At 50.0% G+C, this 22,189-nt stretch overlaps 1 protein-coding gene across 1 annotated transcript; it reads right to left on the bottom strand.

Annotated features, from left to right (window-relative positions):
- Window positions 1–312: 312 nt before the first annotated feature.
- Window positions 313–17,641, bottom strand: FOSL2 (FOS like 2, AP-1 transcription factor subunit). The gene is made up of 4 exons (XM_069800334.1): window positions 17,157–17,641; window positions 10,897–11,151; window positions 7,122–7,229; window positions 313–5,047 (listed from the first exon to the last, which is right to left on the bottom strand). Exons 1-4 carry the CDS (start codon window positions 17,253–17,255, stop codon window positions 4,538–4,540), a joined length of 972 nt encoding a protein of 323 aa, XP_069656435.1. The 5' UTR covers window positions 17,256–17,641; the 3' UTR covers window positions 313–4,537.
- Window positions 17,642–22,189: the final 4,548 nt, after the last annotated feature.

Here is a 22,189-nt window from a genome sequence, read left to right on the forward strand (position 1 = left end):
TCACTGAGGCTTGATTCCACCTCTGACACCTGCTTTGCAGCAGCAAAATGCTACTGATGTTTCCAATTTGCTCCCAGGAGAGTGGAATCAGAATCAGGCCCTTTCTGTATCTGAGAATCTTAAAGTAGACTTTAGTGACACTAGTAACTTATCGCTCTAATAAAGATGCACTATCCCTTATTGATGTTACTTTGAACTACACAGTATATCAAGATATATACAACAGTTTATCCTCTCACTGAGCAAAAACAATTGGATACCTATTTTCTACACATTTTAATATGGTTTTAATATCAAGTAACCACAAACAAGAAAGTGGAATAACCCTTTAATCATACAGGATAGGAGGGGAACAATTAAGTAAAACAGGATGGGATTTTATTATTATCTTGTATTCTGAGATTCGTCCTCAACTCCACCTACTGTTCACAGAGGAATGATAATGCATCTTTAGAAACACATCTCTTTTTACATTTTATACAGACAACAACAAACCCCAGAATCTTTTATTTAAAGAACTGAAAAAAAATTATTAGCCTAAAAAAAGATTGGAGTATTTTTAATGCTTTCTTTATTATATCCAAGTCTTGAACAGAAAAAAAAGATGTAAACATGATAAATAAATAAGAAATAAAATGTAGATTGTTCCCCCCACCTCTTAAAATGTTTGGCCTTCCTAATGAAAATGAACTTCTAAGTGTCATAATAATAAGATTTCTTACATTTCAGAAGTCTGTTTTAGAATGAAAAAAAAAACCCACAACAACAACAAAAAGAAAAAAAAGAAAGAAGCAACAACCAAACACCAGGAATGTGAGTTGGGAGGATGTTAAATTAATGGCAGGCAGATCTGCTGGAACAGGCACAAGACGGCTGCCTGCCAATAAATAAGAAGATACCAGGGAGGAGGGGGATGTCTTAGGTTTGTTTTCATTTTGTTTTTTCTTTTCATTTAGGATGAAGGCCAGGTGGATCCTGCATACAGTAAGAAGCAAAACTAAAGGTTCAGATGAACCAAATAGGTCATTTAAATAATAATTATAAAAACACAACAGAGAGCTATTGTCCCCAGCATGTTGGTCCCAAATCCTATCACACCATAAGCAGTTTGAGACTTACCCAGTCTCCACACCTATGAGAAAGGAATGGATGAAGGCAATGCCACAACTGGGAAGGAGGAATGAGGGCAAAACTGGAATGGCAAACATCACCTGTAAGCTGAATGTTTCCTTCAATGCAGCTGCTACTGCTCCTCCCAGCTTGCCATTGATTAATTTAAGATGTTATTGGAGGCTTTGTTGGGCCAGTCCCTAGGGGGTTGACCCAATACCAGCTGAAATTCCCTGGGCTTTTTTCAAAAAAAAAAAAAACAAAACTGACAAAACTCGTGGTCAGACACTAGTTATAACAGCTCCCACATCACCATTACCTGCAGAACACACAGTAACTACATTTAGGAATCAGCAGGAAAGATAGTCATGGAAAATACCATTTTGGGGATGGGGAAGACAATCAATTCCCAAAAAGCACACCAGTAAACCTGAAAAGAAGAATGCAGGGCCAGACTGAAACAGCAGCAGAGCTCAAGTTGTACCTGGCTGCCAGAAACTAAACAAAAGTAAGGCTGATCCACAAAATAGAGAAGGCAGGAGACCAGTGATCCCAACACAGACATCCTCTGAGAGATTTGAGGGACAAAACAGGCAGGCACAAGGTATTCAGGGCTTTTTCCATATAGTAGAATATAATCCTCTTTTCTGGGTAGTTTCACATGGCTCCCGTCAGTATCACAGGACAGAAAAGAGGATCCTTCTGTCTCTGAGAAGGTCAATGACAAGGCAGTGGGCAACGGCCAGGTGCAGCTCCTTTTGGCAACAATTCAGTAAGCAAAAGTAGTTTTCTGTTGTTCCACTAGCAGTTAGGCTTAGCGGGGTTTAAGGAGGCACCCGACTTCCTGAAACCCCTAGCAGGAATGCTCCTGATCTCCCAGGAGACATGGATCCTGGTCTCAGCTGCCCTCAAAAGTAGCTGCATTGCTTTAGGTTTCACCATTTGCCAAAGTTGCATTTTTGCTCAAAAATGGGTGGAAATGACACGCAGAGACATTTTATTGAACAGTTTTAGATTCTCCATCCAGACTGCCCCAAACAAGCATCTGGCAAAATGGAGACACTTAGAGAAGCAGCAGTATCACCTGAAGTGATATAATCTACATAAAATCCTATGAAAACAGGATCCTCTGTGCTAACTACAGGAAGCTTAAGGTCTACTTTATTAAAAAGAAAGTTTTGATGTTCATGTAAGGACAAGAGAACTCCTTTATCAATTTTACTTATTGTGTAAGCTTAATTTGAAACCTCTAGAACTGGTATAAAGATGGAAGTGTTAAAGCAATAAAGTAAAAGCCTGAATCACAATCAGCTTTACAATGCAAAAGATCACTTGTATCTTTCTATTTCTGGCAGGTTTGGTAAATACTTGGGTTTAAAAATAATAGTAATAATAAAAAAGCAAAGCCTACCTTTAGAGCTAAAGTAGTGTCACTTTGAAATGACTCAAGGAATGGGCAGTGGCCAGGGTTTGAGGGAAGTCAGCCCTGCTGAGTAAAGGTCCAGTTCCACAAGACTGAACCCTATTCATTCCCAGTGGAGTTGGAGGGGACTGCAGTTTAGCATCTCACAGGAGTGGCCCTATAATCGTATATAGCATTTCTCCAGGTCCAGCCTGACCAAGAAATACCCTGGTTTCAGTTGATTAAAAAAAAAATATATCTATAAAAAAGAATAAGAAAATCTCACAACAAAATAAATAGCTGCCACCGCAGCTTCAACAGGCAGGACCAAAGAGTTGTTCCCTAAGTGGCTTAGCTGGCAAGCTGGGCAATCCTAGTGCGCACATGGTCATGGTTTGTCAGTGCCTTGACATCAACAGGAATTGAGCTTGGCTCCAAGTGGGAATAGGTTACACACATTACTGTTTTCAGTAGTGAACATCAGCGCTGGAGAGCTTGTGCCCTCTGTAAGCACTTAATAGTAGCAGCCAAGCCCACAGGTTGGAGAAGACAAGGACCCAGGGCTAGGGAAAAAGTCCTCCAATTTGTTTTTTGTCTTCAGGCCAATCAACCTCAAAAAACCTAGATCAATTACAATGCAAAAAAAACCAGAGGCCAAAGACCGAGGTGCAAATAATGGTAATCGATTTTCCTCTGCTGTCAATTTGTCATTGATAACCAGAGGTTATCCGAAGCTCTGTTCTGGTTCAAACAGGTCATCACTTCAACCATGCCATTCTTGCCTGGTCAGAAGAACCCTGTGGCCTGTCCTGTGCTGGAGGTTGGATCATTGCCTTCCCCCCAGCCTCCGAAATTTGGAATCTCTGAGCAAACAACACCTGCTAGTATCAGCTGATGGATGTGCACTGCTTTGTTTCCCAATAATGAAAAAGTCAGCAAGGGTACAGCCAGCTAGTTTCACCTCCTTACCCACTGCCAGTCTCCATCCTAGATTTACAGGCACGTGGTGCCACCTCTTTTTCGGTAACAAGTTCTGCAAATATGGCCAAGGGGAGGGGAGGATTAACTAACAGGAAGAGATCAGCCTCTGAGTCAGGAGCCCCAATGGGGAGGAAGACGTAACACTCCCTACACAGCGGGCAATCCAGGAAAAGTAAACAAGCAGCAGATTTGATATCCACCAAACTGGGGTAAAACCCTGCCAAAGACACTGGTAAGTGCCAGCCCAGCAGCTTTTCTGATGCCACTTTGGCCCTGAGATGCTAACTTGTTTTTTGAGGAGCCCAAGGGGATAAATGTATCTACATTTTAAAAAAGAAAGGCTTCCACATGAGCCTCCTGCTGCCTCTGTTCGCTGTCTCTGTGCCCCAGGTCAGAGTTAAGAGTTCTGCCTGTGCTGCCAAGTCCTTGGGCTCCTCTTGGTCCCCCCTCTCCTGGACCTCCCAGCCATCCCCCTCCTGCCTGGGCCACCCTGCATGTTTCCCACAGTCTGTCCCAAGAGGAAATATCCTAACAAGCCTTTACAGTTCAGAGCAACTGGATGAAATGTCATGGGATCGACAACATTGGAAATGATAAGCACAGAAAGAGAGAGAGGGAAAAGAGAAGTTGTAAGGTCAACTAACCAGAATGATCTAAGCACAGAGCACAACTGATCAGATCAATTCACAAAGGAAAGGGACAACTAGCAACTGTCTGCAGCTCGCCTTCATTCCTGGCCAGGAGTGCTCCCCAAGTCCACTACAGCCATGAAGAGGTTTCCATAGGCAGTCTCTACAGAGGGAACATCACCCTCTCCGAACAGTCCTGGTGCACCAGTCCCACTCTTGCCGTTTCATGCCTCCAGGGAGCTGGCGTTGGTCCTCACTCTCCTTCCTGGAGCTGCAGCACTTCCCCATCCTTGTTCTTGCTGCCCTTGTGCTTGAACGATCCTGTGCCTGTCTCTAATCCCATGGAGGGGGGTCCCCCCATGGTGCTGGAGGTGGGGGGTGTAACACACTGGCAAAATGGAGGGCTGCAGGGGGATTACAATGCCAGCAAGGTGGGAGAGTTCAAGGAATCCGATGACTGGTCACCGCTGCTGCTGCTCCTCCGGTGAGCTTTGGAGCAGGACTCGGACGGTGATAGAGGAGACTCCTGATCCAACACGTTGGGGTAGGTGAACACCAAGTTGGAGGAGCCAGGAGTGATGGCTGGTGTTGAGGTCACCACGATGGGAGTGTTGAGTGCCTCCTCCCCATAAAAACCTCCAGCAATGCTGATAGGCTTAATGACAGACCTCTGGGCTTTGTCAAGGACCAAAGAGGAAGATGGGATCTCTTCCTCCACAGGCTCCTGCTTGACCACCACTGCTCCGCTTGCTCCAGTCCGAATGCTCTGGAGGCTGCTGGATGGTGGGCTCCGACGTTCCTCAGGGCTGATTTTGCATACAGGGCTGTGAGCCACCAGCATAAACTCCAGCTTCTCCTTCTCCTTCTGGAGCTCAGCGATCTCCTTTTGCAGCACTGACTTCTCCTCCTCCAGCACTTCAGTTTCCTGCAGACAAAAGGGGAGTGACTAAATTATCAGAGGCTCTGGAACTGCTTCTCACCTGGAACATGGCCATCAAGTCGAGTTCCCATCTGGCATGGGCAGATACACCCCAGACTCTTCATGAGCCAAGCAGGCACCAGGTCATCGCCAGCCAAGCATCTTGTGTTTCATGCGTCTACCAGTAAGCTATTCCCAAACTTCACCAACCTGAGGGTTATGAATAGTCTTCTCATGAACTCACCTTAGTTTTGTCATGGCCAGCTTCTACCACTCTGTCTTGGCCTGTGACTGCACTCCTCTCCCTTGCTGTCTGCCTGACAGACACCTTAGCAGAGAGGACTCTGATCTCCTCCCATCATTTTTTTGTGTTTTTCACTTAGACAGAGGTAGTGTACAGCAATCTCTAAACTGTTTCCATTTTCTTTCTCTAATGCATATTCCAGATTAGGTCTTACACTTGCCTGACTCTTGCACAAAGGACTAACACTTTCATCTCCACTGGATCATCCCTTGATGGATCCTAGTATTAATACATTTACATTTCCCATGGGCACATCACACTGATGGCTCATAGTCAATCTGTGAGCAATTAGTACCTTCCTGTATGAGAAGCTCACCATTTCACAAAGATCTCGCCCTCAGTCCTTCAAGATATGACCTCTCACTTTGCACTCCTCTCCCTTCTATTACTTTAGTCATGACAATCCTTAAATTCTTCCTATAGGAAGTCCTGCCTCCCCTACACTGAGAATATCTCCTGAATTTGAGTCAGCAACACATTTCACTGGTGCACTTTCACTGCTACTGCTGTGCTTGTTAATAAGATCATCGAATAAAACCAGGCCCAGGCTGGTTCTTGAGCAGGAGCGCTGGAGCCTTCCCTCCAGCCTCTTTCAACACAACCCATCCTTACCTCCTCTTTAGCTCATCTCTTACCCACTGTCCTGGTTTCAGCTGGGATAGAGTTAATTTTCTTTCTAGTAGCTGGTATAGTGTTATGTTTTGGATTTAGTATGAGAATAATGTTGATGACACACTGATGTTTTCAGTTGTTGCTAAGTAGTGTTTAGACTAAGTCAAGGATTTTTCAGCTTCCCGTGTCCAGCCAGCAAGAAGACTGGAGGGGCACAAGAAGTTGGGAGGGGACACAGCCAGGACAGCTGACCCAAACTGGCCAAAGGGGTATTCCATACCGTGTGATGTCAAGCCCACTAAAGTGGGGGGAGCTGGCCGGGGTGGGGGAATCACTGCTCGGGAACTAACTGGACATCGGTCAGTGAGTAGTGAGCAATTGCATTGTGTATCACTTGTTTTGTATATTCCAATTCTTTTATTATTATTATTGTTATTATCATTATTACTTTCTTCCTTTCTGTTCTATTAAACCGTTCCTATCTCAACCCATGAGTTTTACTTTTTTTTTTTTTCTGATTCTCTCCCCCATGCCACCGGGTTGGGGGGGAAGTGAGCGAGTAGCTGTGTGGTGCTTAGTTTCTGGTTGAGGTTAAACCATGACACCCACCTCATGGTTCTTGTGCTCATCCCTACCTTCTCCAGCTTAACTAGTTATTTCCCCTGTGGCAACAGACCACACATCTCTGCAATGCTTCCTTTGTGCAGGAAAACAGTTACCCCCACCCAAGAAAGGTTAGCCTAAAGGACATAGCTCTGATGGTACACATAACATCTGCCTCATTTTCTACTGCTTTCAGATGATCCTACTGTCTTTGGTGCTTTTGTCCTTAAAGCTTGCCTTTGAGGCACAGAGCATCTTTATTTCCACTTATGGAGGGAGACCAGAGGTAGGGAGACTAATGCTAGTTGGGAGGCTAGAAGGGAAGAGAGGTCCTAGGACATTTTGGGCAGTCAGCAAGGGGAATTTAGGCTCCTGAGCTCCAGGCCTGAGCCCTCACCACCGTTATTGTATGAGCAACGCCACTGGGTGGCCTTGGAAGGGGAAGGCAGCATGTGTTTTGTAGCATCTTCCTCGAACGTGCTAGTGGAGGGAGAGCAATGCCCTTTGAGCTGGTCCAAAGGGAGGGCGACAAGGAAGGAGAAATCTATGCAGAGCACATACCGCCTGGAGTTTTTCTGTTAGCTCTCGACGCCTGTTACGACACTTAGCAGCTGCCAGCTTGTTCCTCTCTCTCCGGATCCTTCGCTTCTCTTCTTCCTCGGGTGACAGCTGTGGGCAAGTGCCAAGAAAACCCACAATCAGATCTGAGCAAGGCATTCCTTGAAGTTTGTGAGGATTTAACCGCAACGCAAAGGAAAAAGGCCTGATCCAGCAGGATGCTGAGCACTCCCCCTCTTCACTGATGTCAGCAGAAGATGAAAGCACACAGTATCTCTTCCTGCACTGGGTCTTAGCAGAAGGGTGAGGAGAAGATGGAGCGGGGAGCAGGGGGAAGATTGTGTAAGAGGACAGTGAATCTGCACCAAGGCCAAACAGATAAAAGATGCTCTGATTGTTTCACAACTTGGGTGGTACATTAAGCAAAACCAGAGCACGATGTTGTAAGTGCCTCTTTCTTGAAAGAAAATATCTGCTGCTTCCCACACAAAGATAGTTTTTAGCTTGAAGGTCAGGGATGGGGTGGAGGGGGAGACAGGGAAACCAGCAGAGCTCCCATAAAGTCCCTGAAGCAACAGTGATTTATACCACCCAAAAATCTGACCTCAGATTTTCAAGCACTCAGTGAGATAACGCACTGTGTTTCTTGCATCAGCAGGCAAGGCTCCAGTGATATCAAGGGCTTCCTGAGGCCAGCTGACATCCTCACTGATGTAAATCAGGAGCAATTCCATAGAAACCCATGGAGCGACACTCTTGCAAAACCAGAGGAAGTGAGCAGGAGCCCACAAAATCTGGTCAAGTCAGGCCTAGCTTTTGGGTTTTGGGATGAGGTTTTACAAATCCCAGCAGCGGCAGATAGGCTTGCACCACTGCCAAGGCTGGGCAGCTGGTACAGCAGCGCGTGAAGAGGGCCAGTGCGGTCCAGCTCACTGCTGCAGCACACAGCATGCAAAAGCCGGCGCCAAGACATCGCTGTGGGGATTCACAGCACACGCTTGGCCATGCATCTTCCTCCGCTGCAGACCAACTTCGTGCCCTGCACTCTGGCCTCACTGGGCCAGTGTGTGCTGCTGGGGCTTTGGCCTGGTGACTGCAACCAAAAGTGAAATGAGCACCCTGCAAAACAGGTGTCAGATGTCACGTAGTGCCAGCAAAGAATGGAAAGAAAAACCTTTTCATAAAAGCTTTCAGTTTTAGTATCTTCATGGGCTGTCAAAATCACAAATGAGACATTCACCCTTTTACTATCTTTTCTTTTTAGTGTTACTCTAACCTCATTCTGTTTGTTTTGGTTCACTTTATTTCCTTAATTTTGATCTTTGCAGTCTCAGGGAGTTTGCTTCAGCCTCTGGGCACTCCCCTCGCTCAGTTCTGCTTTTTTTGGGGGTGGGGGGTCATCCAGTCCATGCCTGCAATTTCACCTACATGCAGTGTGAGCCCCCAGATGCACACTGAGCAACACAAGCACTTCTAGGACTTCAGGACACAGGTTTTAGGCCTGAAAGCTTTTCCATCAGCAGATCAGAACACTCCATCTTGGGGTGGGGGATACCTCCACCCTGCTGGGCAGCAACCGGCAGGGCTTTGGCATATTCACCCCAGTAAGGAGCCCCCACAGGCACCACTCTCCCCGCTACAGGTCTGCTTGCTCACTTTCCAGTCCATATATGTACAGGGTAAAAATGTATTTGCACACAAGTATCTGCAGCATGGCAAAGCATAATGCACACAGACTCTGTACTGACTTGGGGCCTCTGCGTACAGTTTTCCAGAGCCCTTTCATGCTTTAGAAGCACAGACCTCACTGAAATATGCTAGGACCAAAACTTCTCCTCCCAGGGCCTTCAGTCATTTTTAAATGATCTGTCTCAGAGGCTATGCTTTGCAAAAATCTTATAGATGGGGCTGAAGCCCTTAATCTGGACGTGCTTAACATTATACCAGGTCTTAAAAGGAGTATTCTGTCAGCGGTTGCTGGATTTGTTTGAAAACGGTTGGATTTGGCACTTTTCGTGCCCCTGCTGTATGCATTATCTGTACCTTGTCCAAGCCCAATACGTGCATTCGCTGGCAGAAATGTTCATCAAAACAGGCCCTTTTTGTAAAGCGTTACACAATGTTTTCCAAAAAGGCACTTCGATGTGGTGTTCAAAGCACCAACAGCAGAAACCTGAGCCAAAAAGCCACGGTAAAGCACCCGGGAACTGCCTTAGCACGTGTCTAATCAAAAGGACTTGGCTTTGAATGACCCACAATGAACGGCTTGCAAACAAGCCACAGGCCAGGAATTGCTTGGCAGGCATCCTTCAGCAAATAACTCTGAACAACAAATAAAGCGGAGAATATGGCGATCTCTTCACGGCCAATTTGTGAACACAGAGGCAGCATTTATCAAACAAATTAGTTGTTGCTAATTATTCCCCCAGTTCTCATGAGAGCTTCCCTGGCTTTGGACACCAGCCCTGCATGCAGGGAACTGGGAGGTAGCTCCGGCTGGTGGAAAGGGCTGGCACATACCCGAACCACCATGGCTGCCCCATCCTTCCTCCCAAAACCAGGTCCTCAGTGCGCCCATACCAGCTCCGTGCACAGAGGTGTGGCTCACTCAGGACAAGTGATTTTAACCCCTTCCCTGCCTCTTAGGTCTAAAGCAGACAGCAACTCCACATAAAATAATCAGACTGTGAATCAAAACAGATGACGTGGAAGTAAAAGTGGAGCTGGTGAGTCTTATTAGAAACAGATTTCATGCAATAGCATGTGCTTGTGTACTGAGGGTGCGCAGTGCATCTCATTACACTGCTTTGCAGTGACCCCCACAACTGCTGCTTGGGAACAGCTCAGGCAGATCTAGATTGTTCAGATTTTTTTTTTTTTTTTTTTTTAAAAAGTCAGCCTAGCACTGTGGATAGCTATTCACCAGACAGCCCTGGAGAAGGCTGTATCTTACTAAGAAGAGACTGACAGGGCTGAAAGGATTTCCAGAAGATGAGATGCCTGCATCTAGTCTACTGCCCTGCCCCAGCACAGGATCCAGGGGTCTGGCTCAATAATCCCATCAGGAGGCTGAGCACAGGGCAACAGTGGTACAAGCCACCCCATCCCAGCTATGAAAATGCCACTGGGTTGGGAGCAGAAAAATCTTTGCTTACGAGATCCCCACCTCACTGCTGTAAAGAGATCAAGCAATTGCATGTTTGTAGTGGAAAGGTGGATTTAGACACCAGACATCCAGAAGGCTCTTGCTACTAGAATCAAGGTGCTCTAGGGAAGCTGCTCCTCCCTGCACGATGCTGGCTGGTACTGGTGGTATCACCCAAAAGTGAGACTGGAGCAGCACTCGCTACCACAGAGCAGATATAAAACACCAGCTGATGTGATTTGGGTGTCAGATTGGAAAGGACCTACGTGAAAGCTCCTCTGCTTGCTCAGAGGTTCCCTTCTGCCTGGAGCAGCAGAGACACTCAAACTGAAACCCAGGGCTCAACTTCAGAGTTTCACTTGCTTTTGAAACCAAGCCGCAATGTGGCCCAGTAATGCGAAGTGTTTGATGGAGACTGGGTAAGTCTTGCCATACGATGAGGAAGCAGCAATAAAAATCACCTGCCAGCCTACACCCTATGTCACCCTGAGAAATCCCAGCACCTGTACAGCGCAGGGGACAGACCTCAATGCTCCCCCATGGGGTCAGGAGATCCCGAGAGATGGCAGCGGGGGGAAATCTCTGTACGCCTGCTTTCGAGGCACACCCAGCCACTCTCCCCACCACGGTTACCTGCTCGTCTCTTCGTCTCCGGCCCACTGTGGTTCCAATGGTTTTGATCACACCAGGTCGCTGAAGGGCCGTGTGCCCAGCCACTGATGACAGTGGGGGCAGGGGGTGGCTGTAGGGGTGTGAGCGAGAGTAAGGGCTTGACATGGAGGTGATGACAGTGGGCTGGACCATCCACTGCAGGTCTTGGCTAGTTGTGATGGCGTTGATTGTAGGGATGAAAGCACTGCCTGATCCTGGCATATCTACTCGAAATTTCTAGGAGAAAAGGCAAGGGAGAAAAGGGAGAGAGAGAAGAGGAGAAAACATAAATGAAAGCAGAACATAAGTGGTTACTCGGAAATCAGCTAGGCCCTCAGCAGCAGCACCAGTGAGGATCAAAGCAGCACCCAAAGCAAAGGCATGGGCTGCCAGTGCCTCTGAAGCACCCCAGGCTGCCCCTGTCCGCCGCAGCCTGCCGAGGAAGGCGCTGGACTCAGGGGCTTCCCCTCCAGAGCAGACCTGCCCTCTCCCAGCCCCCTTTCTCATCCCCACCCCCCCCACCCCCCACCCCCCGTGCCTCTTCAGCATCCCCTACACCAGTGTCCCCTCCCATTGCCACCACCTCCCACCTGTGCCCACCGCTCCTTCCGGCGTGGAGTGAAAGGGGAATTAAGGAGTTTCTAGAAAAACACTTCTCTGCCAGTCCAAAGAAAAGGAAGAGAAACTTAAGTTCTGAAATGCCATTACCAAGCAGAGCAAAGCCTTCTTCTACCAAAGGATTCCCCTGAAATTTGGACTCGGTCCGCATAGGGTTTGGTACAGCAAAGAACAGCAGCTTGCTTCTCGTTCAGTGGTTCTGCGCTCACTGCACACACAGGGTGAGAAACCCGGCCACAGGATGGTTACGTGAGAGGATATGTATTTTAATAGCAGCCTATAAAATAGGTCTTAGGATTCAGATCGGACAAGTTCCCTGCAGCTCTCTGCACTGTCTAGACAAAACAAGGCAGCAGTAAAACCAAGGCAGCAGGTAATGATCTCCTCCAAAATACATGTACACCTTGTTTCAGACAGAGGTAAATCCATTTGGATAATATGCTGGCACTAAACTGCAAGGAAAACAATCACTTGTCCCCGGAGGGGGAAGCAGGGGAGAAAGAATGCTTTTGTCTATGCTGAGCTCCTTCAGGAGACTTTCGATGGTTAGACTTGGTTTTACAGACAGACATGCCTTGCTCCAGCAATCACTGTGCAAGGAACAGGGCTTGTAGGACCAGCAGCCATCACTACCACTGATTTGTAAGCCTTGAAATGATCCCATGAAAAATGCTTATTCTTGGGTCAACAAACTAGCTTCCCAGAGAAGCGAGAGCCCTTGCATCAGCCTGACCTCAGCTGAGGTAAGCGTCCCAGATAAGGGACTGCACTTCAATACAGATTTCCTTTTCTGGGTGTGCCTAATCAAGCACCTTAGGTGCTTTGTTAAACCAAGGCTACTGCAAATAGTATTTCACATTCTGATAGCTACAGCATTTCAGACCAGTATTAGCCATAAGAAGTCCAGCTGCCAATGCCTGGAGACCAGGAGATACAGTGTGAATACCGACAAATGCTGACTTACAGCTTTGGACAGCTCAAAAATCTAGCAAGAAAGGACAAGAGAAGGAAGGAGTGAATCAAATTAAGCAGGTGGAGGAATTACACAGACAGGATGACACTGGCACCAAGACTTTGGCAAAAGCCTTGCCAGAACCTCAGAGATGCCCCTGGAGCTTGAGTCCAACACAGCCTCAGCACACGCCACATTTCAGAGTGTATGCCATCTCTGTGATGTCTCCCAAGTAACTACAGAGGCCCAGAGCTGCAAACTGTCAATACTACAGAGGAACTTACGGGCGCAAATCCCCTTCTTTGCTCTGCCTGGTGTAGGCTGTGACCGCATGGCACAGGAGAGGATGCCTTGGTGCCTCCACGACCGTAACAAAAAGGGACCTTAACCTCACAGAAGGGAGGAAGTGCGAGACTAGTTGAACCACAAGTGCCCAAGTCAAGGGATGCAAGTTCTGCTTCCAGCTCCATAAGTGGCTTCTACCGTGACCTTTACCAACGTGTGCCACCACCCCTCCTGTACCCAAAAAGCAGAGAAGAAAGAGTCCTGTCTTCTTTGCAGGGACACTAGAAAGCTATGGCTGCAAAACTTTGAGATCTTTTGATGACACTTTGCTATGCAAAGTGCCACCTTACTGCAGCCTCCACCTTCAGACACCCAACGAACTGCTAAAAATTCCCGTCTGAGGTCAGGAGAGTCAGATCCACCACTAAATCAGCCACATAAGATACAACTGTCTGACACAAAGATCAGCCTCCCTGTTATTGATAAAGAGACTACTCCACTTGCAATCACTCCTGCATTCAACCTAGGACCCCCCTCTAACACTAGTGGAGGTCTCCTGGACAGTGAAGGGGAGCTACTCAGTTCAGCCACATCCCTCAGCAGCTCCACGGTGCTTGCTTGCAGACCCAGGGAAGAGACCAGTCAGACTGCAGTCCCTGTCTGTGCTGTGCTCCATCTGTCACCAGCTTCCTTTCTAATCCCTCAAAATATCATTAAAAAAATCTCCAAAACCTGTATTCTGTGTTTTCCAAAGGCAGTATTTTTCCTAGATAACTAATTAAGGGATGTGCTGCTGTGACAGGCTGCATCTTCAAATACAGGGTGCTCAGGCTACCACTGGGTTTTACAAGCATTGCTTCCTGACTGGTCAGGCTTTCCCCACATATCTCGCTTTCCCTGCTAGGACACTGCACTGGATCAGCTTTGCTGTGCCGCTGCTGGCCCCCCACGCTCTGCCAGGTGGCCATAGCTCTGACCCCTGGGACACTGCTGGTTTCAGTGGCAGGCCCTGAATTCTCTGCCACCTCCCCTGCACAGCCCCTTTGAGCACGAGCCTCCTCACCTTGGAGCTCCAGATCTTTCCCCAAACTGCAGCCCCAGCTTTGGTCTCCTCGTTCCTCCTCACCTCAGAGAGCTTCAATCCCCCTGCCAGCACCGCCCGCCCTCACCCACCTCCCCATTTCTCCTCCTTCCAGACCTGCTCCTGCCATTTCTTCGCCCAGGACACCCACAGCTCTCCTCTCCTGACCTGGGAGAGGCTCCTGGAGGCAACTGTCTGCCAGCTCTCAGTTCTCCTTATCTACGAGGAATTCACAGTGCTACAGAAAAGATGTGGTGATAGCCAGACTGCAGGGCTACACATGCAGCACGCGCTCAACCACGAAGCCAGTGCTCTCCTCCTGACCCAAGCAACACACAGATGAAGGTAGCATTAAAAAACCCCAACAACTAAACAGCAAACAGAAAGAGTCCTGTTATTAAGAGTGCCAAGAACTGAGGTCAGTCTCTGCTCTGCCTTAAAAATATGGAGTTGGATGGGAGCCTCCCCCGATCTATAGCCGAGGGAGACTCCAGCATATCCTACCGTGGGCAGGGACAAGCTACGTTAGCAGGTCACAACTTAGGAGCAAGGGCAGCATGGGAACATTTTAGGCTTTGGCTCCGTGGTTCCCTTCTCCATCTTAACAAGGAGTTTCTATACCACATCCCATTGCGACTCTGCTCCCCTCCGGACCTTCGCTTACATCTGTAACTGCAAGCACTGAGCAGCACCAGAAACTGGTCTAGAAACAGGTACAATGGCCATGGAAAAAAACCCCAAACCCAACAACAAAACCACCAAAAAAACGCCCAGAGGACCTTTAACAACTACTCACTTAGCAAATATAGGATGTACAGGATATATCCTGTAAAAAATACAAGGCCCCTGATGGCTCTCCCATGTCAAACATCTCCTCAAAGGAAAACTGGACGCAGTGCTGGTATATCTGAGGGGGAAGTCAAACAGTCTGAAAGAGTACACAAACTCTTCCCATTAAAGTCTATGTTTACCACATGGCAAGTCAGCGATTAGGAAAATAGCATGGCACGCAACTTAAAAGAAAAATGTTCCAGTGCTGTGTTGTATGGGAAAAAGAATTAAAAAGCATCAAAGTTTTGGCTCAGAGACACAGTTTCCACTTAAGCATGTGACTGATGCATCTTTTCTTTCTTTGGGAAAAAAACAGACTAAAGAAAAAATTTCTACAATGTGTATTTTCTGTAACGATAAAACTCTGCAGACCAGAATCAGCAGAACAGCCTGACTGCTAGGGTAAAGGCAACACTTACATTTCATCCTAATCTACAACATCTGTAAGGATCAAGGGAAAGACGACGCACGAGGCCTTGAGAAATCTCCCGGATTCTTAAAGAAAACATTTATGTTCTTGCTAAGCCGGCATCCTGCTTAAAGCCCCGTTTCAGATAGTAACCCTAGAAACTGGGCTCTGGCCCCCATATCAAACGCCACGCACACCAGCTGCCTGGGGAAGACGTGCAGGCCCAGAAAATAAAAAGGGGAAAACCCAGCTATCAGTCAGACCTCGATAGCTCAAGTATTAAGCTGCACTGGAGTTTCACAACCTCCTGCAGCAAGTGCTTGAATCCAGCACAGTTGCTGAATCAGAGGAGGAAAGGCAGAGCGAAGGATTTGCAGCTTGCCGGGCGTTTTCAGCCTCTCAGCCCCCCTTCCGGCTCCCCCACCTCGTCCTGTCATTTACTGTAAAACAGGGAATAAGCCAGAGTCGAGCTACAATCCCTGGAAATCTCGGTCCGCAGCCCGCAGAGGGCACCAGTGAGATGCGTTTGGAGCAGGCGGGGAGAGGCGGCGAGTCATTTCTGGTAAAACTTCTTTAATGTGAGGAATGTCACAGGCTGGTACTGTTGGCAAAGTTTGAGACTGGACTTTTTTTTTTTTTTTTAATGATCCTATGACTTCTTGATGCGAAGACAGCAATGTGCTTACGCTGCCAGTTCGCTCATACAAGCCACACAAGAAATATTAATATTGTGAGAAGGGGGGGGAGCCCAACTTTGAAAAAGCAAAAAAAAGAGTGAGGCCGGGCAAGCTGATGTAAACAAGTTATGAAATAACCCAGGTTTGTATAACTGGCCCGATTGTGTAATGCCTTCCCCAGAAGCGGTGGATTTAGTCGATGTAGGTATATAAGCCATTCCAAGAGGTTTTCTTAAGAAAATATAAAGGAAAAAAACCAAACCACCCGACTAGGCTTTTAGGTCCGTGAATTCACGTCGCTTCCACAGGAAATATCTCCCATTCTTCAAGGGCCGCCCAAGCAGCGGGAGCTTGCAGGGGGGACCCAGGCCGGCGGGCGCAGGGAGCGTTTCGGCCGCTCCCCTCGAAACTTCCCCGCCCCCCCCCCCCGGGAAAAAGCCATCACCAACCGGAGAGCGGCCGGCGGCTGCCGGTAAAGAGAAGGAGCAGCCGGGCAGAGCGGAGCTGCACGCCGCCGGCCTTTTGGTCTCACCGGTGGGAAAGGCAAAAATAGCGTAACCGCCGCGGAGCCGAAGTTTGGGGGGCGGGGAGGGGGGCGAGAAGCGGGGAGACCACTTTAGACGCTTGAAAAAGCTAGAGCCCACTTCGGCCACCCCCTGCGTGTTTTACGGCGGCTGCGGTAGCGCCTGGGAAGTAACTCGAGCGGCACCTCCCGAAGTCCCAGGGAAGGCTCCCCGGCTGGGGCGAGCGAGCCCAGGACAGTGCCCGGGAAGGGGCGGTGAACGGAGGGACAGAGAAGCTCCGAGGAGAACAAAAGCAGGAAGGAGGAAGAGTCAGATACGGCCGTGTGTTCGCGTTACCGGCCTCGGAGAGGAGTTGCCCGGAGGAGCCCTTTGATTTCCGAGCTGGCCGCGGCGGCCAGCCCCCTCTACCGACATGCGCGGGCCCCGCTCTACCTGCGGCCGGGGCGGCGGAGGCAGCCCGCCGGGCGCTTCCTTACCGCACCTCCCTGCTCGGGGCAGGCGGCTGCCTCCCACGACACCCCCGGCCCCGGATGGGCACCCGCGGCCCCGACCGGAGGGGAACTCCGCTGACCGTCCCGCCCGGAAGGGTCGCGGCACTCGCTCCGGGGCGGGCGGGCAGGGAGGGAAAGAAAGCGGCCGCGACCCGCCGGGAGCGGCGGGACGGGACGGGACGGCACGGCGGACGCAGGTAGCCCGCTCCCCGGCACTGCCTGCGCCCCCGCGGACGGCGCCTCTCCGCCGGGCGCCCGCGCCTTCACCGCGGAGGAAGCGCCGCTCCCCGGGCGTGGCGGTGAACTCCCGCGCCGGGAGGACTGGCAGCAGCCCCCGGAGGGAGCGGGGGCAGAAGGGCAGCGCCCGGCCCTACCTGCTGGGCTGCGCCGCTGGAGTAGGTCTCGGGATGTCCCGGGGAGCCGCTGCTGCCTCTGGAGGAGGTGTCGAAGTTCCCGGGGTAGTCCTGGTACATGGTCCGAGGCCGGGCCGGGGGAGCCGCGTCCCCGCCTTCCCGCACCGACACCCGCCGCTCCCTCGCCGTCTCCCCGCCCCCTTCTCCCTTCCGACCTCTTCGGCTCTTCCCTTTGCCCTCCCAATGCTCGCCGCGGAAGGCGAAAAAAAAAAAAAAAAAAAAGGCTTTGGAGGGGGGAAAGGGGAAAAAAGGTTAAAAAACAAAAAGGAGAGAAAAAAAGAAAAATAACAAAATAACAATAATGAAAGGGGCTCCGGCGGCGGCAGCGAAGCGCGGATGGGATGGGATGGGACGGGACGGGAGGGCTCGGCGGCACGGCGGGAGCAGAGCCCGGCGCGCGGGCAAGAGCAGGCAGCGCGCGCGCGCGCGCACGCCGATGTTCCTCTCTCCGCGCTGGCCGGCGAGACTCGCCCCGCCGGCGGAGCGGTCCCGGCCCCGGGGGCTGCAGGCGGAGCGGTTCTCCTCCGCCCCCCGCCCCCCCCACTCCCCCCTTCTTCTTTTACGCCACCACCACCACCGGCCGCCCCTTTTCCCGGCGCGGGGGTGACTCAACCGGGTCTTACGCCCCGCGGCTCCCCGGTACCGCCAGCGGGAGCTCCGCGCACCCGCCGTGACTCAGAGCAATGGCATCGCCCCGGCCCCACTCGCTTATTATCCGCCCGCCCGCCGCACCATGTGCACTCGCACACGTCAAACCCGCGGCGCACCGACCCCACCTTGCCAGAGCGGAGCCTCCCACCTGCCGCCGCCGCGGGAGGGGGGGGCGGGACGGGAGCGGGGGATCGCGCCCGCCCCCCGCCCCGCCGCCTCCGCCGCTCCGCCCCCCCCCCGCCCGGACCCGCGGTCCGCCGGTGCGGGCGGGGGGGGGGGGGGGGGCGGAGCGGCGGAGGCCGTGCGGCGCCGTCTTCCCGTCAGGTCCCGCCTCCCCCCGCCCCACTTGGTCCCGTCCGTTGTCGCACTTTGCCAAAAATGGTCATTTGCGTGGCACGACGCGAGCGCGGGTTTCCTTGCCGCGGATGACGCGCTGCGAGAGGGATTCCCTGGCTCCGCCGCCGGAATTTAAAGGGGCAGGCACACCGTTGAGACGGCGCGGGAGTACGGGACGTAAATGTCGTCCTCCGGCTTTCGCGGTGGTTCGGCGGGGATTTGATACAAGGGGTGTACCCAGCCCTCCTCCCTGTGGGGAGGGTGGATGGCACCAGCAGTGCGCCAGTGCTCAGTCCGTTTCTTCACAGCATCAATAAACCAAGTGTTAGACTCGGCTAGTTTTTATAGCAGTGTTAATCTATTTTTACTTTTATTAATTTTATCTATTTATTTTTTATCGTTATTTTATTTTTTATTTTTCTTTTCTTTTTAACTTTTTACTCACTTTTATTTTTTAAAATTTTGTTATTATTTATTTCATTTTCATTCTTATTTTTATATTTATTCTTTTTTTTTCCTTAGTTTAATTTTTTAATTTTATCTTTATACTTATTTTTTCCGTGGGCTCCTCCACCCTCCTGGGAGCTGGCTGGAGAGCCACTCCAGTCGTCCAAGCCAGAGTACGTCATGGGAAGGGCAGGTAACAGCCCTAGGCTTCCCTGCAGTAGAAACTCATGGGGCCAGGACTGTCACAGCCCACCTCAGGCGGCTGTGACATTGCCGGGTCACTGACTGGCACAGGCTGGAAGGCGGCAGAAGCAGATAGAGCAGAGCCCTCTGCACGGAGAATGTGCACTCTTGGGTGACCTGCAGCAAATACAGCAATGATGCTAGTTTACAGATTGTTAAAACATTGCTCTTAGACCCAAAATGTTTCATTTTCACCCTCCCTGGAGGATTCACCCAGCCCTGAGTGTGTCCTCTTTGCTGGAAGGGAAGGAGAAGTCATCTAAGTTCAAACTATAAAATCCCATTTAAGCTGGCTCATGGGCAAAGTATTTTCCCACAGGAGCTCATCTGAGAGTAATGGGCTTTCCTCCACTCGCACTGGCCTCCTTGGGAAGGGGGAGGCAGCACCCATCTCAATCCCAGAGCCTTCGAGGAACACTGAAAAGAAGCAGCCCATTGGTGATAAGCTCTCAGTACCTGATTTTTTTTAGCGCCGAGACAGGCATTTGGGACTAAAACTCCTGTGGATGCTGTTCGGTTTTCAGCACCTTCATTTTCCAGGCAATTGAAATTCTCCATCCGAATTAGCCGCAGCATGTGACTTTGGGGGAGGTGGGGACAGGGCTGTAAAAATAAACCCGTGCTTCCACCTTGCAATTGCATTAGGAGTGAGGGGCTGGGGAGGAGGGGGGAGGCACTTTAGCAGGCGAGGTTGTGACGTGGTTTTCCCCTTGGGTTGCACATCAGGCAGGTCATCTTGCATGTGCTTCTTTCTGCTGGAGAAAAAATTAGTTCAAGATGTGAGAGGAATCGGGCTTCAGTTGTTAAGAGATGAAGAGACATGGGGAAAAACACATGTTGTAATAAAGAAGCTTAACAAAAGGGGTTGGATTTTGGCTGGTCACCTTCCCTGAGTCTGCCTCCAGCGCTGCTCAGGTGGAGGCTGCTCCTGGCCCTGGGGTGAACCACTGTTGTCATCTGGGGTCACCAGCTCTGGCTTTGGCCATGTCTTAAATCAGGCCGGTGAACTTGTAGAAACCACGCTACTGTGCAGCAAGGAATACAAAAGTATCTGGTCCAGGGAGGGAGAGACAGCCAGAAACAGGGGGGTGGAGGATGTGGTGCTGGAGCATTAGAGTTGAGGCATTTTGTGAGAGGAGAACTGTTTCTATAATTTTTCTTCAGCAGATCATTAAACCTAAACTACCTGCTGTCCTCATGTTTCTGCTAAAGTACAAACATTTCGAGTGTTATTTTCAAACATTATTCCAAAGTGATTTTGGCACATCTACCCCGACCTGATGAATTTGCATGAGACCTAGTCTGGAAACAGCTTGTTTGAAATGACATTCAAGTGCTGTTTTAATATTTGGCTGCAGTTAATGTGGATGCAATTAGTTGACACTTGTAAATCCTCAAGTTAAAAGCCCTGTAAGAAGTGTAGGAAGCTGAAAGCGCACCTGAGGCCAAACCCTCAGCCCCTGTCAGGTGATGAACCTCCCTTCCACGGCTGGAACAGCACCACCGTGCCCTCCACGAGCGCCTGACCCACAGCCCCCAGATGCAATGCTGGGGATATATACCCTGTGTATGTACGTTGACTTTGCTAAAGGTTCTTCTGGCCTGAGAGTGCAAGTCCCCATTGGCTGAGATGGGCTCACACATACAGAAGTGATCAGTATGTCCCATGGGAAAAAATAATCAGCCCCACGGAGCCCCCTCATTCCCCTATCAGGCCTTTGTAATACTTTTTTTTTTTTTTTAATCAAAGTAACTCAGACTAGCCTGGCTCACGGTGCCCCAGACACATGCATTTTTAATCCACATCCAGACCAAGCTTCATTGTGCAATAGGCTCCCTGCTTCCAAAAAAACAAGAGATAACATGTATGTCTGCCTAGTCTATTCTTGCCTGAACCATAGACAAATTAAGACCAGCCTAGGTTCCAGGGCAGGAGAGGATCATTGTAAGGCAAATGAGACCTTGGCTCCTTATGCTTCTTGATTTCGGCAGCAATTAGGAGACTGAAACCCAGATCTGGGAATGCTTTTCACCATGTTTTTACAGGAGCAGAGGATAAGGACACTCAGCAGCAGCTTAGACTTGGCCCTTGGGAAGCACTTAGCAGAGCCTGCAGTTAGGACCTCCTTCTCCAGCCTCCCTAGCAGTGCCAGGCTGCACCACCACGCTGTGCCACCTGCCTAAGGGCAAAAATCATTGATTTTTGATCAAAAAACAATTGCATCCACGATCCTCTTTCTCCTCGCTCTTCTTTTTTACAACCCTTTAGACGTTTCCTGTGAAGAAGCCTGCAGTAATCACTTTGCCTTAAGTGTGCACGTGTGCCAGTGATGAAGAGCCGAGACTTGCTGTGGCTGTCCCTGCTGCGGGACAGAGCAGCCCCCGGGCTGGGGCACGGCTCCGGGGCTGGTGAGACTGCAGCTGCTCTGCACCGGCTGGGTGCGGGCAGCTGTGGGAAAGCTCAGGAAAGAGCATGCACCTCTTCTCCTCACGCAATTCCTCCTCTCCTGTTTTAAAACTCTCTCCCACCTACCCCCAAATTGGTGCTATCTTGGTCACTGTTCATTATAAAGGACTTTTATTATAGAAGCAACTCTGTTGCTTCCCGAGACGTTTTCCTCAAGCTCTCTGAAGAAGCAGTGTACTCGTTTCCAGAGCTCTCCAGCCCTTCCTGACAACTCTACTTTCATCTGTGCACAAAGTCTGCTTTTATATTGTCTAAGTGCTAAGAGCAAGTGTTTTGATGTTAACTTCTGGGAACGAGCTCTTAAGCTACCACCTCACACTTAATTACAGTCATTTATTAAGTACTCCGGTGTATACAAGGGAGAATGGAGGTTTTCTCCTTCAAAGGGCTTCTGGACGCAGTTCGGCAAACACCTTTCACCAAGCAGAGTGCTTTTCCTACTCATGTACTGTCAGACCATGGAGCCCTCTCTCCTGCCGATAACCCCATTGTTTTCAGAAGGACACACGGCAGCCATAGGGCCTCCCTCCAGCAGTGCAGCATATCTTTAGGGCAGGGAGTCACTCCCCTCAATTGATTTCAGGTGGCTGCAGTGAGACTGTCCCTGTGTTCAAACACACAGCTGGCTCGGCCCTGCATGAGTGTAGGGTCCAGTTCAGGGCAATGACACTAATCCTGCCACTCCTACTGCTGCCACTGGGTGATGAGGCAACATCATTTAACTCTTCCTAAATCCTGGTGCCAGTAAAAGCCCAGGATAAAGTCAGGTGCTGTGATGCTGAGGGCTTGGGATGCAGGTGGGGCAGCAGCAGGGCAGTCCCGCAGCAGCATGGGCACCGAATGCCTCTGG

Source organism: Haliaeetus albicilla, chromosome 13 (assembly GCF_947461875.1).
Source record: "Haliaeetus albicilla chromosome 13, bHalAlb1.1, whole genome shotgun sequence".
Lineage (NCBI taxonomy): Eukaryota > Metazoa > Chordata > Aves > Accipitriformes > Accipitridae > Haliaeetus > Haliaeetus albicilla.